The sequence below is a fragment of the Tachyglossus aculeatus genome, chromosome 4, assembly GCF_015852505.1.
Source record: "Tachyglossus aculeatus isolate mTacAcu1 chromosome 4, mTacAcu1.pri, whole genome shotgun sequence".
NCBI lineage: Eukaryota > Metazoa > Chordata > Mammalia > Monotremata > Tachyglossidae > Tachyglossus > Tachyglossus aculeatus.
The window spans coordinates 7,507,583-7,523,702 of record NC_052069.1 but is presented as its reverse complement, the minus strand read 5'-3'; the positions used below and the strand labels follow the sequence as shown (position 1 = coordinate 7,523,702).

At 51.7% G+C, this 16,120-nt stretch overlaps 1 protein-coding gene across 4 annotated transcripts in view; it reads left to right on the top strand.

The window, feature by feature from the left end:
• Positions 1 to 10,178: 10,178 nt before the first annotated feature.
• SORCS2 (sortilin related VPS10 domain containing receptor 2) overlaps positions 10,179 to 16,120 on the top strand; it is a 1,193,773-nt gene continuing 1,187,831 nt past the window's right edge. Inside the window, exon 1 of one of the 4 annotated variants that reach the window (XM_038745537.1) lies at positions 10,179 to 10,534. In XM_038745537.1, the coding sequence (XP_038601465.1) occupies positions 10,217 to 10,534 (318 nt within the window). In that variant the 5' untranslated portion in view covers positions 10,179 to 10,216. The remainder of the gene's footprint in view (positions 10,535 to 16,120) is intronic. The other 3 variants (XM_038745536.1, XM_038745535.1, XM_038745534.1) reach the window with 3 other exon arrangements.

Sequence of the window (16,120 nt, the reverse complement as noted above, 5' to 3'; positions counted from 1 at the left end):
GCTTCCGATTCATTTTCTCTCGCTCTGTCTGGAGAGCGCCTGGGGTGGGATTGGTTAAACAAACTCTCTGATTGTTTTATGAATCCAGTTATTGTTGAATATTGACCGATTGCCCGGAAGGGTCTAGGAGCATGTGACTTTGTCCATATAGCAAGAACCTCAAACGAGAAGCACTGAACATTTAGACCTACAATGACCTCCCACTCCCATCCTGAGCTGAGGGGCCTCAGTAAGTTATAAAAACTTCTCTGTGTCTCATTCTTTTAGTTTCCTGTCAGTCGGGACCCTAAGAGATTGAAAACAAAAAACAAGTGGGAAAGACCGACTTTAAAGAAAGCGTTCAGGCACAGTTTGCCCTTGGTGACCTCATTCGCTCCCACGGCTTCAACTATCATCTCTACGCTGATGACACCCAGATCTACATCTCTGCCCCTGCTCTCTCCCCCTCTCCAGGCTCGCATCTCCTCCTGCCTTCAGGACATCTCCATCGGGATGTCTGCCCGTCACCTAAAACTCAACATGTCCGAGACTGAACTCCTTGTCTTCCCTCCCAAACCCTGCCCTCTCCCTGACATTCCCATCTCTGTTGACGGCACTACCATCCTTCCCATCTCACAAGCCCACAAACTTGGTGTCATCCTCGACTCTGCTCTCTTGTTCACCCCTCACATCCAAGCCGTCACCAAAACCTGCCGGTCTCAGCTCCGCAACATTGCCAAGATCCGCCCTTTCCTCTCCATCCAAACCTCTACCCTCTCGTTCAAGCTCTCATCCTCTCCCGTCTGGACTACTGCACCGGCCTTCTCTCCGATCTCCCATCCTCCTGTCTCTCCCCACTTCAATCCATACTTCATGCTGCTGCCCGGATTGTCTTTGTCTAGAAACGCTCTGGGCATGTTACTCCCCTCCTCAAAAATCTCCAGTGGCTACCGATCAATCTGCGCATCAGGCAGAAGCTCCTCACCCTCAGCTTCAAGGCTGTCCATCCCCTCGCCCCCTCCTACCTCACCTCCCTTCTCTCCTTCTCCAGCCCAGCCCGCACCCTCCGCTCCTCTGCCGCTAATCTCCTCACCGTACCTCATTCTCGCCTGTCCTGCCGTCGACCCCCGGCCCACGTCATCCCCCGGGCCTGGAATGCCCTCCCTCTGCCCATCTGCCAAGCTAGCTCTCTTCCTCTCTTCAAGGCCCTAATGAGAGCTCACCTCTTCCAGGAGGCCTTCCCAGACTGAACCCCTTCCTTCCTCTCCCCTTTGACCCCCTCTCCATCCCCCTCATCTTACCTCCTTCCCTTCCCCACGGCACCTGTATATATGTATATATGTTTGTACGTATTTATTACTCTATTTATTTTACTTGTACATATCTATTCTATTTATTTTATTTTGTTAGTATGTTTGGTTTTGTTCTCTGTCTCCCCCTTTTAGACTGTGAGCCCACTGTTGGGTAGGGACTGTCTCTATATGTTGCCAACTTGTACTTCCCGAGCGCTTAGTACAGTGCTCTGCACACAGTAAGCACTCAATAAATATGATTGATTGATTGATCTGAAAACACCTGCTCCGAAGTTCTTTGGATTAGTTGGAGACCTGATTTAAGCTCATTGTGCAGTGCTCTGCTGCACACAGTTAAGCGTTCAGTAAATACTGTTGATTGATTTAGTGAGGAGGGGCAGGCGAAGTTCAGCTGCCAAATCATTTTTGGCAGCTTTATTTTTATTTTTATTTATTCTGGTGACTTGACACCTGTCCACATGTTTTGTTTTGTTGTCTGTCTCCCCCTTCTAGACTGTGAGCCCGTTGTTGGTTAGGGACTGTTTCTATATGTTGCCGACTTGTACTTCCCAAGCGCTTAGTACAGTGCTCTGCACGCAGTAAGTGCTCAGTAAATATGATTGAATGAATGAAATCAGCAGGAGTGAAAAGAGAAGAAATGTGGCCGAGTGGATAAACCCCTGGCCTGGGAGTCCAAAAGACTCGAGTTTTAATCCCAACTCTGCCACTTGTCTGTTATAGTTCTTTGACATTATTATTATTATTATTATGGTATTTGTTAAGCACTTACTATGTGCCAAGCACTGTTCTAAGTGCTGGGGTAGATAAAGGTAATCAGGTTGTCCCACGTGGGGCTTACAGTCTTAATCCCCATTTTATAGATGAGGTAATTGAGGCATAGAGAAGTTGAGTGGCTTGGCCAAGGTCACAGAGCAGACATGTGGCGGAGTCGGGATTAGAACCCACATCCTCTGACTCCCAAGCTTAAGCTCTTTCCATTGTCACGCTGCTTCTCAACATTGTAGACTGTGACATTAAGATTGTAGATCTCAACAGTGTAGGAAATGTAGTTTCTACATTTCTTTTTTTATGGTACTTAAGCTCTTACTATGTGCCAGGTACTGTACTAAGCGCTGGGGTAGATCCAGGGTAATCAGGTAGGACACAAGGGACTCACAGTCTTCATCACCATTTTACAGAGGAAGGAACTGAGGCATAGGGAAGTGAAGTGACTTGCCCAAGATCACACAACAGACAAGTGTTCCTCCTCCCCCTTACCTCCTTCCTCTCCCCACAACACCTGTATATACGTATAGATGTTTGTATGTATTTATTACTCTATTTTATTTGTACATATTTATTCTATTTATTTTATTTTGTTAATATGTTTTGTTTTGTTCTCTATCTCCCCCTTCTAGACTGTGAGCCCACTGTTGGGTAGGGACCGTCTCTATATGTTGCTAACTTGTACTTCCCAAGAGCTTAGTACAGTGCTCTGCACACAGTAAGCGCTCAATAAATACTATTGAATGAAGTGGCAGAGCTGGGATTAGAACCCATGACCTTCTGACTCCCATGCCTTTAGTCTATCTGCTGTGCCATACCACATCACACAGAAAGTGGCAGAGCCGGGATGAGAACTTCTGATTCGTTCATTCATTCGGTCGTATTTGTTGAGCGTTTATTTATTTATTTTTATTTTTTACGTTTATTAAGCGCTTACTATGTGCAAAGAACTGTTCTAAGCGCTGGGGGGATACAAAGTGATCAGGTTGTCCCACGCGGGGCTCACAGTCTTCATCCCCATTTTCCAGATGAGGGAACTGAGGCTCAGAGAAGTGAAGTGACTTGCCCAAGGTCACACAGCAGGCATGTGGCGGAGCTGGAAATCGAACCCACGACCTCTGACTCCAAAGCCCGTGCTCTTTCCGCCGAGCCACGCTGCTTCTCCATTGCAGTCTTATTGAATGCACAGCACTGTACTAAGCACTTGGGAAAGCACAGTACAACAATAAACGGCGACATTCCCTGCCCACAACAAGCTCACAGTCTAGACGAGGGGAGAATGATTTCAGATCCTCTGATTCCCAGGCCTTTGATCTATCCATTAGGCCACACTGCTACTCGTTTTCAAGTCACCAGGACAGTAACAAACCTAAGAATCACCTACAGTGCTTTCACATGCTGAATTTTCTCCCAGACACAGAGGGGTTCAATCTTCTTTTCTTATTTCAATCATTTCTTTCTAGAGAAACACTCTGGGCATGTCACTCTCCTCTTCAAAACTCTCCAGTGGTTGTCTATCAACCTCCGTACCAAACAAAAACTCCTCACTATTGGCTTCAAAGCTGTCCATCCCCTTGCCCCCTTCGACCTCCCCTCCCTTCTCGCCTTCTCATCATCATCATCATCAATCGTACTTATTGAGTGCTTACTATGTGCAGAGCACTGTACTAAGCGCTTGGGAAGTACAAATTGGCAACAAATTCTCCAACTCAGCCCGCACCCTCCGCTCCTCTGGTGCTGCTAACCTTCTCACTGGGCCTACTGAAGGCTCACCTCCTCCAGGAGGCTTTCCCAGACTAAGCCCCCCTTTTCCTCTTCTCTCCCTCCCCCCCCCATCGCTCCGACTCACTCCCTTTGCTCTACCCCCTCCTAGCCCCACAGCACTTGTGTATAAATGTACATATTTATAATTCTATTTATATTAATGATGTGTATATATCTATCATTTTATACTGGTGCTATTAATAATAGTAATGATGGCATTTGTTAAGCACTTACTATGTGCGAAGCACTGTTCTAAGCGCTGGGGGGGATACAAAGTTAGGTTGTCCCAGGTGGGGCTCACAGTCTTAATCCCCATTTTACAGATGAGGTAACTGAGGCTCAGAGAAGTTAATTGATTTGCCCAAGGTCACACAGCAGACATGTGGCAGAGCCGGGATTAGAACCCATGACCTCTGAATCCCAAGCCTGGGCTCCTTCCACTGAGCCACGCTGCTTCTCTATTGAGGCTATTGATTATGCTATTGACTATGCTATTGATGCCTGTGTACTTGTGTTATCTGTCTCCCCCCTTTCTAGACTGTGAGGCTGTTGTTGGACAGGGATTATCTTTACGTGATGGTGAATTGTTCTTTTCAAGTGCTTAGTATGGTGCTCTGCACACAGTTGGGCAGTTGGGCGGTGCCTTTGACACTGCGGACCACTCCCTTCTCCTCAACACGCTATCTGACCTTGGCTTCACAGACTCCGTCCTCTCCTGGTTCTCCTCTTATCTCTCCGGTCGTTCTTTCTCAGTCTCTTTTGCAGGCTCCTCCTCCCCCTCCCATCCTCTTACTGTGGGGGGTTCCCCAAGGTTCAGTGCTTGGTCCCCTTCTGTTCTCAATCTACACTCACTCCCTTGGTGACCTCATTCGCTCCCACGGCTTCAACTATCATCTCTACGCTGATGACACCCAGATCTACATCTCTGCCCCTGCTCTCTCCCCCTCCCTCCAGGCTCGCATCTCCTCCTGCCTTCAGGACATCTCCATCTGGATGTCTGCCCGCCACCTAAAGCTCAACATGTCGAAGACTGAACTCCTTGTCTTCCCTCCCAAACCTTGTCCTCTCCCTGACTTTCCCATCTCTGTTGATGGCACTACCATCCTTCCCGTCTCACAAGCCCGCAACCTTGGTGTCATCCTCGACTCCGCTCTCTCATTCACCCCTCCCATCCAAGCCGTCACCAAAACCTGCCGGTCTCAGCTCCACAACATTGCCAAGATCCGCCCTTTCCTCTCCATCCATACTGCTACCCTGCTCATTCAAGCTCTCATCCTATCCCGTCTGGACTACTGCACCAGCCTTCTCTCTGATCTCCCATCCTCGTCTCTCTCCCCACTTCAATCCATACTTCATGCTGCTGCCGGGATTATTTTTGTCCAGAAAGGCTCTGGGCATGTTACTCCCCTCCTCAAAAATCTCAAGTGGCTACCAATCAATCTGCGCATCAGGCAGAAACTCCTCACCCTGGGCTTCAAGGCTGTCCATCACCTGGCCCCCTCCTACCTCACCTCCCTTTTCTCCTTCTACAGCCCAGCCCGCACCCTCCGCTCCTCCGCCACTAATCTCCTCACTGTACCTCGTTCTCGCCTGTCCCGCCATCGAGCCCCGGCCCACGTCATCCCCCGGGCCTGGAATGCCCCCAATCCCTCTGCCCATCCGCCAAGCTAGCTCTCTTCCTCCCTTCAAGGCCCTGCTGAGAGCTCACCTCCTCCAGGAGGCCTTCCCAGACTGAGCCCCTTCCTTCCTCTCCCCCTCGTCTCCCTCTCCATCCCCCCCATCTTACCTCCTTCCCTTCCCCACAGCACCTGTATATATGTATATATGTTTGTACATATTTATTACTCTATTTATTTATTTATTTTACTTGTACATATCTATCCTATTTATTTTATTTTGTTAGTATGTTTGGTTTTGTTCTCTGTCTCCCCCTTTTAGACTGTGAGCCCACTGTTGGGTAGGAACTGTCTCTATATGTACTTCCCAAGCCAATTTGTACTTCCCAAGTGCTTAGTACAGTGCTCTGCACATAGCGCTCAATAAATACGATTGATGATGATGATGATGATTATCTCTACTTGATGCTGAATTGTACTTTTCAAGCGCTTAGTACAGTGCTCTGCACACAGTAAGTGCTCAATAAATACGATTGAATGAATGAATGAATTTTTGAGGGACTGAAGGAGAGGGTTTGGGGAGTGACTTTAAAGAAAGTGTTCAGACCCAATCTGGAATCTGAAATCACCTGCTCCAAAGTTCTCTGGACTAGTTGGAGACCTGATTTAAGCTCCTTGTGCAGTGCTCTGCACACAGTTACCTGCTCAGTAAATAGCATCTCTACTGAACTTTATCCACTGGCTCCCCTATCCCTTTGTCAATCTTGCACCACTAACCCCCAGTCCCGGATCACCTGCCCCGTCCGCCTCCTTCACTCTTATTCTCGAGGTGTTGAATGCGGCTGGTGGAAATCTAAGCATCAAGCCAACTTTGTCCACTTCAAGTTTATCCTTTTTTTGCTTTAACTCCGCCCCCTCCTCTGTCCGGCAAAACTATTTCTCTTCCCTTACTGACCCCCATGCCCATCGCCCTCGCCAGTTGTTCCAGACATTTAACTCCCTCCTCAGGTCCCCGTCCCCTGGCCTCCCCATCCCTTGCCCCCAGTGAGCTGGCCATTTACTTTAATAAGAAAATTAACACCATCGGGTATGAGCTCATTCTCCCCTCCTCCCAGCCCCCTCTTCAACTTTCCCATCCTTCCCAGCAGTATTTCCAGAGGAGATGTCCTGCGTCCTCTCAAATGCCACCCCCTTCACTCGTGCATCTGACCCCATTCCTTAGCACCTTATAAAAGTTCTCATCCTTTCCCCCCTTAAGAGCCACCTTCAACTGCTCACTCTCCGTTGGTTCCTTCCCCTCTGCCTTCAAACATACCCATGTCTCCCCCATCCTCAAAAAACCCTCCCTGGACCCTACAGCTCTCTCCAGTTATTGCTCCATCTCCCTCCTATCCTTCCTCTCCAAACTCCTCCAGTGAGTCGTCTACACTGGCTGCCTCAAATTCCTCTCCTTCAAATCTCTCCTGGACCCCCTCCAATCTGGCTTCTGCCCCCTTCACTCCACTGAAACCACCCTCTCAAAGGTCACCCATGATCTCCTTCTTGCCAAATCCAACGGCTCCTACTCCATCCTAATCCTCCTCAACTCTCAGCTGCCTTTGACACTGTGGACCATCCCCTTCTCCTGGATTTGTTATCCAATCTTGGCTTCATTGACTCTGTCCTCTCCCGGTTCTCCTCTGTCTCCCTGGCCGCTCATTCTCAATCTCCTTCGCGGGCTCCTCCTCCGCCTCCCATCCCCTAACTGTAGGGGTCCATCAAGGTTCAGTTCTGGGTCCTCTATTCTCCATCTTACACTCCTTCCCTTGGAGAATTCATTTGCTCCCACGGCTTCAACTATGTGGATGACACCCAAATCTCTGTCTCATCCTCTGATCTCTCTCCCTCTCTTCCTGCTCACATCTCCTCCTGCCTTCAAGACATCTCCACTTGGATGTCTTCCTGCCACCTCACATCCAAAACAGAGCTCCTTATCTTCCCACCCCAAGCCTTTCCTCTACCAGACTATCCTGTCACTGTATCACTGTAGATGACACCACCATCCTTCCCGTCTCACAAGCTCGTAACCTTGGCGTCAACCTGGACTATGCTCTTTCATTCAACCCACATATCCAGTCTGTCACCAAATCCTGCCGGTCCCACCTTCACAACATTGCCAAGATCCTCCCTAACATTGCCAAGATCCTCCCTTTCCTCTTCATCCAATCTGCCACCACATTAGTACAATCACTTATCTTGTCCCACCTAGATTACTGCATCAGCCTCCTTGCTGACCTCCCAATTTCCTACCTCTCCCCATTCCAGTCCATACTTTCCTCCATTGCCCAGCTCATTTTTCTTCAAAAACATTCAGGATACGTCACCTCCCTCCTCCCAAATCTCCAGTGGTTGCCCATCCACCTCCATATCAAACAAAAACTCCTCACCATTGGCTTTGGCTTTAAAGCAGTCCATCCCCTGGCCCCTTCTGCCTCACCTCCCTTCTTTCCTTCTCCATCCCAGCCCACACACTCAGCTCCCCTGGTGCCACTAACCTTCTCACTGGGCCTCGTTCTCGCCTATCTCACTGCCAACCCCTGGCCCACGTCCTGTCTGGCCTGGAACTGGATCGCTCTCCCTCCTCAAATCTGCCAGACAATAACTCTCCCCACTTTCAAAGCCTTTCTGAAGGCACATCATCTCCTCCAAGAGGCCTTCCCAGATTAAGCTCCACTTTTCATCGTCTCCCACTCCCTTCCCCGTCGCCCTGACTTGCTCCCTTTTCTCTTTCCCCCCTCTCTGCCCCACACCACTTATGTTTACAGCTGTCATTTTATTCATTTATAGTGCTGTCCATTTACTTTTACTGATGTCTGCCTCCCATCCCTAGACTGTGAGCTTGCTGTGGGCAGGATTGTCTCTCTTTATTGCTGTACTGTACTTTCCCAAGTGCTTAATATAGTGCTCTGTGCACAATGAGGGCTCAATAAATATGATTGAATGAATGAATACTGTTGATTGATTGATTAGTGACGGGGGTGGGCAGGATCTCCTCTTTTGGGTGCCTCCCCCTTCCCTCCAAGGGTCTTGTCTGTTGGGTGGTCTTCTCTCCCCCTCCAGGATCCCCTCTGTTGGGTGCCTGACCCCACCAGGGTCTTGTCTGTTAGGTGGTCTTCTCTCCCCCAACCCCAGGATCCCCTCTGTTGGGTGCCTGACCCCACCAGGGTCTTGTCTGTTAGGTGGTCTTCTCTCCCCCCAACCCCAGGATCCCCTCTGTTGGGGGCCTCCTCCCCCAGGATCTCCTCTCTTGTATGCCTTCCCCCCCCCCCCCCCCAACTCAGGGTCTTGTCTGTTGGGTAGTCTTCTCTCCCCCCCAGGATCCCTTCTGCTGGGGATCCCTTCCCCCAGAATCCCCTCTAAGGGCCCCCTCCCCCAGGATCTCCTCTATTGAGTGCCCCCCCCCAGGGTCCTCTCTGTTGGGTGGTCTTCTCTTCCCTGCCCCCCGAATCCCCTCTTTTGGGGTTCCCCTCCCCCCAGGATCTCCTCTGTTGGGTGCCTCTCCCTTTCTCCCAAGGGTCTTGTCTGTTGGGTGGTCTTCTCTCCCCCCTACCCCAGAATCCCCTCTGTTGGGGGCATACTCCCCCCAGAATCCCCTCTGTTGGGGCCCCCTTCCCCCAGGATCTCCTCTGTTGGGTGCCGTCCCCCCCAAGGATCTTTTCTGTTGGGTGCCTCCCCACCCACGGATCTTGTCTGTTGGGTGGTCTTCTCTCCCCCCTACCCCAGAATCCCCTCTGTTGGGGGCCCCCATCCTCCCATATTCTCCTCTGGTGGGGCCCCCTCCCCTCAGAATCCCCTCTGTTGGGGGGCCCCCTCCCCCCAGGATCTCCTCTGTTGGGTGCCTCCCCCCACCCAAGGATCTTGTCTGTTGGGTGGTCTTCTCTCCCCCCTACCCCAGAATCCCCTCTGTTGGGGGCCCCCATCCCCCCAGATTCCCCTCTGTTGGGGGGGCCCCCATCCCCCCAGAATCCCCTCTGGTGGGGGCCCCCATCCCCCCAGAATCCCCTCTATTGAGGGCCCCCCTCCCCCCAGAATCCCCGCTGTTGGGGGGGTCCCCATCCCCCCAGATTCCCCTCTGGTGGGGGCCCCCCTCCCCCCCAGGACCTCCTCTTTTGGGGACCTCCCTCCCCCAGGGTCTTGTCTGCTGGGCGGCCTTCTCTTCCTTCCCCAGAATCCCGTCCCTGGGGAGGGAGAGACAGAGACAGGGAGACAGAGACAGAGAGAGACAGAGAGAGACAGCGTGTGTGTTGGGGGGGGCGGTGCGGTTCGGCGTTGGGGCGGCAGGGGGCGCTGCTCGCCCTCTCCCGGGCCCCGCCGCCGCCGCCGCCGCCGCCACCACGTTGTTTCCCGGCCAAATCCTCGCACCGCTCGACAACCGCCCTCCTCCTCCTCCTCCTCCTCCTCCTCCTCCTCCTCTTCTTCCTCCTTCCCCTCCCGCTCCTCCTCCTCCCGCTCAGCTGTCCGGCCCCCACCGTCACCCGGCGGGCAGAGCGATTGGGCTCCTGCCCCGGCGCGGGCTGTGTGTCTGGGTGTGTTGTCAGTGTGTGTCTCTGTGTGTGTGTGTCTCTGTGTGTGTGTGTGTGTGTGTGTGTGTGTGTGTGTGTTTGTCCCCGCCCCCTCCTCCCCTTACCCCCACCGGTCCCTGGGTGGGTCCGGACACCGCCTCCCCTTGGGGAGGGACAGCCGGGGGGGGGGTCCCTGTGTGTGTCACCACCGTGCGTGTCCCTGTGTGTCGGTGTCGGGATGCTCGGCGGGCTCCGTTGGCGTCGGCGGAGCATGGAGCGTGGGCATGATGCCCCGCTGGCCCCCGCGAGCACCGGCCCCCGGGGACAAGCCCGCACCCCGCGGCTGCTGCTGCTGCTGCCCCTGCTGCTGCCCGCCTCGGTGGTCCAGGGGTCCCCGGACCCTCCCGGGGCAGGGACAGGGGCAGGAGGAGGAGGACTCGGAGGACTCGGGGGCCGCCCCCGGGCCGGGGTCCCGCTGCTCAGCACCTCCTTCGTCCTCAAAGGGGACGCCACCCACAATCAGGCCATGGTCCACTGGACGGGACACAACAGCAGCGTAAGTGCCCCCAAACACCCAGCACCCCCCAACACCCCCCCAAGAACCCCCAACACTCACTCCCCAGAACCCACCCCAACACCCACCCCCAGCACCCCTCAACACCAACACCCACCCCCAGAACCCCCAACACTCACCCTCCAGCACCCCACAACACCCACCCCCAACACCCACCCCCTAGAGCCCCCCAACACTCACCCTCCAGCACCCTACAACACCCACCCCCCAAAATCCACCCCCAGAACCCCCCAACACCCACTCCCCAGCACCCCCCAAAACCCACACCCCAACACCTACTAACACCCACCCCCCAACACCCACTCCTCAACACCCTCAGCACCCTCCAGCACCCACTCCTCAACACCCCCCAGCACCCTCCAGCACCCACTCCTCAACACCCCCCAGCACCCTCCAGCACCCACTCCTCAGCACCCTCCAACACCCCCCAGCACCCCCCAACACCCCCCCAACACCCCCCCCCCCAACACCCACCGTCCGGGCCCAGGGGGTCACCCCTCCCGACCCCTGACCCCTGACCTCTGCCCCTGGCCTGTCCCCGGGGAAGCCCGGAGAGGAGATGGGGAGGGGGCGGGGGTCCTGGACCACCCGCGGGCTGGGAGTTGGGGGTGGGGGGGGAAGAGCGAGAGTTTCGGGTGGCCCCCCGCTTCCCCGGGAAGTTTGCAAAGTCTGGATCCTTCCCCCTCCCGCGCATCCCCGCCAAGAAGACCCGCACCCTTCATTGCCGCCTTGTACTTTCCGAGCGCGTGGCGCAGTGTTCCGCACACGGAAAACGCTCAGTCAATGCGATGGAATGAATGAATGGATGGATGAACGCCTGACCCCCGTGGGCGGGTTCCCTCCCCTTGCCCCCGGGGGTCGGAGGAAGGCAGAGAGGCCTCTCCCCTCCCCCGGCCTCTAATAAAGTCCCAGATTCAAGGGCTCAGGTTTCATCGATTCACCTCCGATCAATCAATCAGCTCCGGCCAATTTTCTTTCTCTCTCTCTCTCTAGGGGGGTCCCAGGGGGGAGACCCCGGCCAACCAGGCTTAGCGGTGGGCACTGGACCACCTGACCCCATCACCCCCATCCTGGCAAACCCTGGGCGGGCCTTCTCCCCGCAAATCTCTGGTCTGGTAGGGGAGGGGGGGCTCCTTTTGGGACCTCCCCCACCCCCTCTTTACTGGGAGCCCCGAGATGTCCAGCCACCCAGAGCAGCTCTCCCCCATCCCTCCGGCTCCGCCACTGACCGTGGGAGGCCCCGCGACAGGTGGATGGATGGATGGATGGACAGATAGATTGTTGGGTGGGTTTATGGATGGTTGGCTCAATCAATCAATCAATCGTATTTATTGAGCACTTACTTTGTGCAGAGCACTGTACTAAGTGCTTGGGAAGTACAAGTTGGAAACATATAGAGACAGTCCCTGCCCAACAGTGGGCTCACCAGTCTAAAAGGGGGAGACAGAGAACAAAACCAAACATACTAACAAAATAAAAAGAATAGAATAGAAATGTACAAGTAAAATAAATAGAGTAATGATGGATGGATGGGCGGGTGAAAGGATGGGTGGATGGATGGGTGGATGAATGGTTAGGTGGGGGGTGAATGAGTGCTTAGTACAGTGCTAAGTGTTTAGTACAGTGCTCTGCACACAGTAAGCATTCAATAAATGCAATTGAATGAATGAATGAATGAGTGGGCAGGTGAAAGAATGGATGGATAGGTGAGTGAATGGATAGGTGGGTGAATGGATGGATGAGTGGATAGGTGGATGAGTGCTTAGTACAGTGCTAAGTGCTTAGTACATTGCTAAGAGCTTAGTACTTTGCTCTGCACAAAGTAACCACTCAATAAATACGATTGAATGAATGAATGAATGAATGGGCAGGTGAAAGGATGGACGGAAGGGTGAATGAATGGATGGGTGTGTGGGTGGGTGGACGGATGGGCAGGCGGGTGAAAGGATGGATGAGAAGCAGCGTGGCTTAGTGGATAGAGCCCGGGCCTGGAAGTCAGAAGGTCATGGGTTCTAATCCCGGCTCCACCACCTGTCTGCCGCGTGACCTTGGGCAAGTCCCTTAATCACTTCTCTGAGCCTCAGTTCCCTCATCTGGAAAATGGGGATTAAGACTATGAGCCCTGTGTGGGACAGGGACTGCATCCCACCTGACTCGCTTGTATCTACCTCAGCGCTTAGCACAGTCCTTGGCACAGAGTAAGTGCGTAATGAGTACCATCATTATTATGGATAGTATCTGCATGGATACTAGCAGATTGGGTTGGACACAGTCCCTGTCCCATTTGGGGGCTCACAGTCTTAAACCACATTTTACAGATGAAGGAACTGTGACCCAAGAAAGTGAAGTGACTCACCCAAGGTCACACTGAAAACGAGTGGTGGAGCTGGGATTAGTAGACATAAAACCTGCCCTCAAAGACCTGCCCTCCGTCCTGTTCCACCTGGAGTCCCCAGTCTCCCCAGCCCGCGACCCAGAGCTGAGTGACCCCCAAATTCTGTAACGTGTGCGCCCCGTGAACTTCTTGGAAGGAGATTCAGCAATGGAAAGGGATCAGGGGGGGAAGGAGCCACCGTCTATTAGGGTGGCAATTCTGTCCGAGGAAGAGAGGACAGGCCCAAACTCCAGTTAGTGACCTGAATTTCAGAGCTTCCGAGGTCCCCAAAACCGTATAATGTAAGTGACTTTATCCATCCCTTAGGGCATCCTGGCCCTGGGTTCTTCACCCTCAGTTCTCAGTCTAGTGGGGCTTGACTGAAAAGTCAGTTATTTTTTCCCGTCCCCTCCCCAAGTCATGTTTTTAGGAAATACAGATTTCTCTTTATGCCTAAAGCCTGCCGTTTGTTTTTCATCCCGATGTTTTGTAGCAAAACGCAATAAAGAAACCAACACGAGACAGGTTTGTTGGGTAGAAAAAGCTTGTTGTTCTGCTTCTCCTAAACTTGCCCAGGTAGCCAAAAAATAAAAAAGAAATTCTCCAAGGCAGATGGGGTCAAAGTGAGCAGGGAGAGGCAAACGTTTTGTGGTGTCGGGTGTTGGCAGGGGTGGAAAAAGATTTTAATGATTGCATCTGGAGCCTATGTGTCCATTTGAAATGCGAATATTGTCGGATCTATAAATAAATATACCTCTCTGTAACTTAGAAAAATACGTGCCTCAGGCTTAACGGGTCTAAGAGAAACTCGCCTTTTTAAAAACCTTAACAATTCTCCTTAGTTTTTGCCAAGACCATATGGATCGGTTTTAAACAATTCTGGTCAGGAGGCATTATTTCTGTCTATCTCCATTACACTGACTAGCCGGGCTAGATACTTTTTCCCAGTTCAGACTGTTTGCCTTTCTGACAGACGTATTTGGATAAGGGAATGACATTGTCATGCGCTTCAATTAATGTTTCTCTTAAGCTGAAACGAGCTCCATTTTAGGCATCCAAAGTGGGTTTTTCCTCTTCTGATTTGCCCTCGGGGCGAGAAGCGTTCATCTGAGAGAAGGTTACGTTGGGAGGACACAGGATTGTGCCTGGCGAAATGTCTTCATGTCCTCGTGTGTCGGGATATCACGTTACCCAAAAAAACCAGAAAACGCCGTCTGTCTGCAAGATTTTCCTGCTCTGGGAACTTGTCTGCTTTGTGCAATTCACCTGAGAACACGGCCAGCCTTTGAACTCCAGCTTTGAAGTTCCCATTCATTTGCATCTGAGTTTTCTGAAAAATTGTGGAGCCTGCTCAAATTCCAATCTGTTCAGTGAGCTATCACTGTGCACTTCTTAAAGTTTAGATTTTAGCATCGCTTTCTAGTTCTCTCTCTACTTCTCTCTGTCTTTCACTCTCTATTTCTCTCTCTTTCTGTCACTCTCTCCTATAGAACCGGAAGGTTAGCGGGATAGAAGAAGGCACTAAGCTGGTCGTGGGCAAGGAACGTGTCTACCAACTGTATTGTAAAATATTCATTTGATCCTATTCATTCAGTCGTATTTAATAAGCGCTTATTGTATGCAGGATACTCCAAGAGCTTAATGTAGTGCTCTGCGTAAAGTAAGGGCACAAATACCACTGAGTGATCGATTGAGGTGAAGTAAAAAGATTTTTCCTCATGGGTTGGTCACTCTGTTTCCTGAGGGTTTTCTTCACGGACTCGAATTTCAACGGGCCTCGCTCTGGATTCGTAGTCAAAGTCTGGCCCTTCCGAGCATTCCTTATTATTTGTTCCGAGCGAAAGGGAGCGATGTCCGTCGTCTTTCCGAAGGAAGCATTGAAAATGACTGGTTGTTGAGTAGTTTTATTTTGCTTATTTTTGGCTCCTTTCGAGGGGTTGTGTGTGCGGGCGAACGTGCACGTCTACTGCTCGAAGCGATGGGAGTTGTTTTACTTTCTGGAGACAAGAGCGAAGTTGGCCCGCAGTCAGTTTTCAACATCCGAGGACGATAATAGCTTTCCCGTGAAGTACTTCAAGTTCTGAAATGAACAAGTCCGAATCTCAGTTATAAAGATAATTTGTAGCTTTGTCTTGCCTCATTATGTGACTACTATTTCACGATTATGGATGCATTAGGCTTCCGCTTGAAGCTCAGTTGCTAAGTCTGCTTGGGGTAAGTGTTTTTGAAGGGATTTTTATTTTATTTTTTCCTGGAATTATCCAATTCTGATGCAGATCTGTTTGTCTGGGACCAAGAAAGCATTACATGTCCGTGGGGCCAGTGATTGGGAACAGACAGAGGAAGGGTTTGGGACAGGGAAGCAGTGTGGCTTAGTGATGATGATGATGATCATCATGATGGTATTTGTTAAGTGCTTACTATGTGCCAAGCACTGTTCTAAGCACTGGGGTAGATAGAAGGTAACCAGGTTGTCCCACGTGGGGCTCACAGTCTTCATCCCCATTTTACAGATGAGGTAACTGAGGCACAGAGAAGTTAAGCGACTTACCCAAAGTCACACAGCTGACAAGTGGCGGAGCTGGGATTAGAACCCACAACCTTTGACTCCCAAGGCCGGGCCTTTGCCAGTAAGCCATGCTAGATAGAGCCCAGGCCTGGGAGCCAGAGGGACCTGGGTTCTAATCCCGGCTCTGCCGCTTGTCTGCCATGTGACCTTGGACAAGTTGCTTCACTCGATTCTCTGAGCGTTAGTGACCTCATCTGTAAGCAGCATGGCTCAGTGGAAAGAGCCCGGGCTTTGGAGTCAGAGGTCATGGGTTCAAATCCCAGCTCCGCCAGTTGCCAGCTGTGTGACTTTGGGCAAATCACTTCACTTCTCTGAGCCTCAGTTCCCTCATCTGTAAAATGGGGATGAAGACTGTGAGCCCCACATGGAACAACCTGATCACCTTGTAACCTCCACAGCGCTTAGAACAGTGCTTTGCACATAATAAGTGCTTAATAAATGCTATCATCATTATTATTAGTTTTAAAATGGGGATTAAGACTGTGAGCCTTATGTGGAGCAGGGAGGGCAGGAAACATATCAATCAACTGTATGGTCATTATAGTAATTGTGGCTTTGGTTAAGTGCCTACTATATGTCAGTCACTGTATTAACCATTGGGGCAGATTTGAGAGGACCAGGAATC